The 6,631-nt window shown below is 42.4% G+C and overlaps 1 protein-coding gene across 1 annotated transcript; it reads right to left on the reverse strand.

Moving 5' to 3' along the window:
- Positions 1-49: 49 nt before the first annotated feature.
- LOC141812726 (uncharacterized) lies at positions 50-698 on the reverse strand. Its single transcript, XM_074700731.1, has 2 exons — positions 141-698; positions 50-82 (listed from the first exon to the last, which is right to left on the reverse strand). Exons 1-2 carry the CDS (start codon positions 696-698, stop codon positions 50-52), a joined length of 591 nt encoding a protein of 196 aa, XP_074556832.1.
- Positions 699-6,631: the final 5,933 nt, after the last annotated feature.

The following is a 6,631-nucleotide window of genomic DNA, read 5'->3' on the forward strand; positions in this document are numbered from 1 at the left end:
TCTTCATCGTCCGTTGAAGATTCCTCGTCAAGTTGGATCTTCCTTGAGTTCAGCGCGACATTGTCTGTTCTCCTGCTCTTCCCTACACATCGAGATTCGTGAAGCTCTAAAACCGAAAAGAGTTGTTCTAGAGTACTTACCTCAAGGTCCTTTGATATGTAGTATGCGTCGATTATTGAGGTCCAATCCGAGGTTCTCGGAAAAGCATTTAGTGCGTATCGTTGCGCGTCACGATTTGTTACCTTTTCTCCGAGGTTCTCAAGGCTCGTAATGAGCTCTTTTACCTTGGCGTGTAGTTGAGCAACTGACTGTCCATCTTCCATTCGGAGGTTGGTAAGTTTGCTTCGAAGGATATCTCGTCGTGCCAGTTTTGCCTCCGAGGTGCCTTCGTGCAGTTCCAGGAACTTTTCCCAAAGTTCCTTTGCTGAGTTGTACTTCCCGATCCGGTTTACATCTTGTTCTGGGAGAACGGTCAGCAGATGAAATTCTGCTTTACCGTTTGCTATAGCATCTGCTTGCTCCTTCTTTGTCCAAAAGTCAGCTTCTTTTACTTTGTTGTCGCCGTCTATCGGAACTGAAAAGCCGTTCTTCATTGTTAGTAATAATTCATAGTCAGTAGAGAAAAATACCGTCATTTTTCTTTTCCATGCTCCGAACTCCCCCTCAAACTTCGGCGGGTAGATCACTGGTCCAACCATCTTGAAATTTGCTGCAGTTGGCGGTTAGTCCTTCTGCGGCAACCTGGCTCTGATACCACTTGTAGGATCAAGGTGGACCGGCAAGAGGGGGGTGAATTGCCTGAAAAATAAAAATCGATCTCTTGCGTTCTTTTCAAGGATAGAAATTAGTGGCAATTAATTAAAACAAATATTAATTAAAATAGTATAATTAAAACTAGTAAAAGACTAACACCGGAGTTTACTTGGTCTCAACCTAGATGGTTGCAGATCCAAGGCAGTTGAAGCGCAGTATGACGATCTCCTTCGTTGAAGGCGGAGAAGCCTTTTACAGACAATTACAGCTCACAGACTTAGAAGAGAAAAGAATAATTGATGCTTAGCTCTAAACATTCTAAGTCTATTTATAGTATTGGCAAACAAATCCTGATCGTAGATTGTTGATAAGATTCTTCTTAGCCATTGATCTTCCGATGCGATCAATTATCCTATTATCCTGTGCACGTTGCAATCTTAGCAAGATTGCCGAAGCTGTATAAAGGCTTTGTCAAAGGTTTGTCCACGTGTGAGAGCTTTAATTGGATTAAAGCTTTAAATGACGCTTTGTCAAAGCTTTATCCTGTGAACGTTGACAAAGCTTTAAAGCTTTATTTAAAAGCTTAATCAAGCTTAATTCAATTAATTGAATTAAAGCTTTATCCTGTGAAAGGCTTCGGCCACGCACTGTGCTTTAAGTAAAGTCAAAGCTTCATTCTAGTCCAAGTCAAAATGTTGACTTAGTCAAAAGTCAACTTAGTTGACTTTTTATAGAGATGTCGTTTGGGTGATTTCTGACCAACCGGAGTTAGGCTCACCCGTACCCGACTCCGGCCTTTCGCCCCTCGAGCGTGCTTCCTCCCGGCTTCTCGTCCCTCGGACATCGCGCACATCCTTCTCGCTCCACCGGAGTACTTTTCCGTAACTTCTGCGTCCCTCGGATTGCACCGAGCCCGTCGGCTCACTTCCCCGTGCAACCCTTCTCGTCTGCTCCGTCTTACGCTCGACTTCCTCCGTACCTAAGCTCCTGCACACTTAGCAGAGGGATAAGAAAAACAACAGGACCTAACTTAACCTAGTTGACCACATCAAAACTAACCGGGGCACCAACATTTTCGGCACTTTTGTAGTGCCCTCTCTTCCTGCACTTGAAACAAATAATATGGTATTTAAATTTAACTTTTAAAATCATATATTTTTCCCCCTCTATTTTTGCCGTCTTACTCCCTTGGCAGTTAATCCAATCAGAAGCGCACCGGCTCTGATACCAATTGTAGGATCGAGATACGCGCTAGAGGGGGGGTGAATAGCGCGTATTGCTTTTTGAAAATCGTTCGTTATATATACACAAACTTGCAGCGGAATATTAGAAAACAAACAGAAGGACACGCGGGATTTTTACTTGGTTCCTAACCCCCCAGGGTTAGTACGTCCAAGGCCTAATTCGGGAGGCGCCCGTCCACTAATGGTCTCCTTTCTGAACAACGTTCAGAGGCGGAGCAACCCCTCTTACAGTCCAAGAAATACAAACAATATAAGTGCAGAAAGAACAAGTAAGAGAGATTAAACCAAGCACTTGTCGCCGATCTGGAAGTCCGAGCGCAGCGCACTCCTCCTGGATCTTCCCCGGTTGCAAGCGTCTGGTTTTGTTCGCGTTTGGTAACAGCTCTTGTTGGAATCAAGGCGTATCAATTGTTGTTCTGGCTGCTGCTCGCGGGCACCTTTTATAGCCTTCCTGAGTCGACTCAGATCCCTATCTGGGTCAACTCCAGATGACGTGGCAGATAAAGCTTTATCCCGTTCGCCGATTTCCTCTCTAAGTCGACTCATCTTAACTCCTGGGTCGACTCCAGCTTGTGTGGCGTTAGCGGCGATAAGATCTTGACTCTGCGTCAGCCTGAGTCGACTCAAAACCCGATCTGAGTCGACTCCAGTGCCGAGTCGATTCAAAACCCGATCTGAGTCGACTCAACTCCGGTTTGACCAGAGTTGACTTTGAGCTTGACTTTGTGTTGACTTTACTCGCTTCACCTCTGTTTTTTCCTCTTGCTTCCAGCTCCTGGTCCCTGCATGCCAAGGTTTTGAAATGGATTTTAATTTATTAATTATGTTTTGGAATTCTACATACATGTGTCTTGCATGTTAATTATGTTAGATTTGAGATGTGTCCTAAGGCAATCGCCTTACGGTTATACTATTTATTGGATAAATAGCAATTCACTATTCGAGTGCACATTCCGTATGTGTTTAAGTGGATCTTAAACTCGAATGTTAAATATCCGCAATGTGATTCATAGCGTGAGAAAATTTATGATTGGATCACAACTAGTGAGTATCTCTACACGTGTAATTATGAATGCATTGGAATTATCCCTAGTCAAGGAATTGATGAGTACAGACGTCATCGATTCTGTCGAGACTAGCACGTTTTGAACTTCTTGGTTAGCTAAGAAGCTGATCTCACTGCTGTCGACATTAGATGTTGAGAGTTAAACGTGGATGTTGGTTAAAGGTAACTAGTTCATTAGAGTGACATGCTTTGAGACTTCATATGGTTCGATATATATATGTCAATGAAGATCTCAGTGCAGCTTAAGTGCGAGTTTTCTTTGACTTGCGGTATTCAAGTCACCTTGGTCATGGAGGCTTATACTTTGACATCTTAAGCAAGCACCTCCGAGGAGGTGTGGACCCGAGATGGTTGGGTATAAGACGAAGTGCCCGAAGGTGTTTAAATAACCCACAGAGGATTCACCGCTCCTTGGAAAAGGAGATGTATACCTCGCAATCGCTTGTCAGGATTGTTACTAAAAGTCTTTGGCCAAAGCATTACATGTCAAGAGTACGGTACTCTTAGATAAGTGTACAAGTAACTTGAATCCACAGGACAAGAAAGCAACTTGGGCTAGATGTGACGTAGTCAGCCTAGTGAGGACCGACACATAGACCATGTCCTGAACCAAGCGGATATAAGACGGTGAAAGGAATGAGGCATGATTTAATATAACTGCTAAAGGGTTTAGAATTATTCTGGAATCAATCGTTGATTTTTTGATCAATTGGGGATCATGATATACTACTAGGTGTCACTCATGATCGTTTCGTAATTAATGGTTAATTACGGACGGCCAACATAACCGGGAACCTATTGGGTCACACGCACTATAAGTTCTTCGAAGGACTTAAAACGAGTTTGAGAATTAGATTCTCAGAACGAGAGAAATAAAGTCTGGTTAGACCAGACCAAGGTAAAATGGTGGAATTCGTCTTACGAAGACGAAATGAATGAAACTGATTTCGTTCAAATCAGAGGTCGTTTGGCTAGTGAACCAAATGATTCAGTTTTGAACCAAATTGAACCAACTTGGTTTGGTTCATGAAGGAATAGATTTTGGGAGAATGGATGTAATGAGAAGCTTCGTCTTGTGAAGACAAATTGAACAAAACTATCGAAAGTCGTTTAGTTATTGAACCAAGCGAACCAAGACTAGACCCGATTTGCTACAATAACAACCAAAATCAGCCACGGGTTCAGTCCCAAAAAAACCCTAGCCGCTGCTACAGTGTGTTAGGGTTAGGTTTGATTCCAGTTTAAAGGTACTCCTGTAGCTTCTCCCTGCGCTGCGAAAAAAATAGAGCCTTTTCCCTGTTCGGTGTTGTCGTTCGTGAGCTTCCCTGACTCGTGCGTTCGCGGCCGACTGCACCGATTGCCCTTGCCACGTGGGAGGACGTCAGCTCTTCCTTAGCGCAAGATCTCTGCCAGCCTTCTCCCCGTGCGCGCGCCGGCAACCCTGTCTTCCTCACCGCGGCGTGGAAGAAACAGAACGCAGCAATCCTACCGATGCCCTTTCTTCCTTCTCCTGTCGCGACGTGCTCGCAACGGCGATACTTCTTCTCCGGCGCCGCGACGTCACCCGGCCTCCTTCCTCAGCTGCGAAGCCGTGTGCAGGAAGCGATCTAGCTGTCTGCTGCGATTTGGTCGGCTGTCGGCTACGATCACCCCGCTTCCGTCGGTGACGATCGAGCGTCCATGGCAGACCGCGAGGCGCCGCCACTTCTGTCCTCACGAGTGCTCGGAGCCGGCCACTGGAGAATGTCTCCCCTCGTCGTGTGAGAAGAAGGATGATCCGCAGCAATCTCTCTTCCTGCTTGAACTCCCGATTCCTCTTGTTTCCCGCGAGCTCGGCCGTTTTCTTTCTGATCCCAATCGAATTCTTCTCGCTGAGCAGAGTTCGTTGCCAACCACTGGAGGAAGGAGCTAATCCAGATTGGAGAGATTTGAGGGATTAAGAGGATCTTGTATCGAGCTGTATAGAAACAGAGGAGGTGAGGTTTGTGAGAAGGAGAACTTAATTGGTAGCTCAACTGCTGTTGATTTGTTCTGATCAAGATCATCTGTCATCTTCGCAAAAGTTTGCGAAGTTATTAGAGAATGTTCCATCTTTATCAAAAGCGTTCCGATTATTTGTCTGTCATCGACGGTCATTAGTTGACCATCGAAACTATATCAAGAATACGATTCTCGATTATAGTTAAAAGCCTCCCGGAACGATCGCGACAAATGTTGTTCCGTGAATTTCGAAATAAGACTTCTCTCGATTCAATCGTCATCGATCATCGACTAGTACCGAAGACGATGGCACGATTCATGGCTTCCGAAGTCGCCCTGACGGGAGCTTGGTGTGGATCACCAGTAGAGGCGGGACTCCGACGAGGACCGCTTGATTGATACCAACATTTCTCAAACGTCCTCGGAAAGGTACACGCAGAATTTAATTTTCTATAAATTTTAATTGTGTACTTAGAATAATTTTATTCTATAAATTTTTGATTTCCTGTCATGTCTTGTACATGTTATTACCTGCTATACATGTGTATGTTGTTTAATAATTAGCTATAATTATTTATTTATTTCTGCTGCGCACGTTTACGAAGCGTGTAGACACGCGCATTGCACTGGGACGATCCCAACAAATTATACTTTTATTTTGGAGATGTTTGTTGTGTGTGAGTTTGGGGAATAGTAATGTTTATTCTTGAATTCCTTGTTGTTCTTCACATAAGATTTTTTCTTTTCCATGAATAAGATAATTTTTTATTAAAAAAATTATTTTATTTATAATTTTGTATATCAACAAACTAAATATATTTTTCAATTTTCTTTTCTTAAAAATAGAAAATAGTATATAATACCAAACGCATTTTCTGTTTTCTAAAAACTAGATCAGAAAATAGAAAAACATAAAAAATAAAAAATAAAAAATAAAAAATAAAAAATAGAAAATAAAAAAAATTTCCAAACCAAACGCCCCCTAAGTTTTCCTTGGTTTTCCAATTTCGGGTTGGATGCTCTCTTTTGCTGACGTATGCTGACGTGTCAAGCATGAAGCATTACTTGGGAATCATCAATTACCTAAATTAAACAAGATTTTGGTTGATAACTTTGGATGGATAACCAAGGTAATCACGGATGACCCCCAACCAAACGCACCCTTAAGGTTTGGATTATAATATAACTTATAAATATTATTAGTTGTGTATTTGCTCTATCTTTATATGTGTTTCTCAAAAATTATTATTATTATTTTTCTTTTAATAATACAGGACAAATATGATGGGCTCAAGCTAACACAGTAAAATTTAAGTGCTAGTGATGAAAATGATAGATCTGAGTCCTATGTTGGGAATGATTTGAGTTTATGGCCGAAGGCAAGCGGGGGATTCACAGGGTGGAAGGATATTGGGTATGAGTTTTTTTAGCAGAACCCATGGAGTTTTTGGTACATCTTCAACCACCTCTTTAACCATAACAGCACAAATACATAATTTGACTGAAGATGTTAGCTATTTAAAGAGCTTATTAATACAAAGGGATCAGGCAAAATTAGTGAATTGCGCCAACAATAAAATCTGATTAT

Source organism: Curcuma longa, chromosome 19 (assembly GCF_044706935.1).
Source record: "Curcuma longa cultivar G26 ecotype Majalengka, Jawa Barat chromosome 19, ITB_CL_G26_1.1, whole genome shotgun sequence".
NCBI lineage: Eukaryota > Viridiplantae > Streptophyta > Magnoliopsida > Zingiberales > Zingiberaceae > Curcuma > Curcuma longa.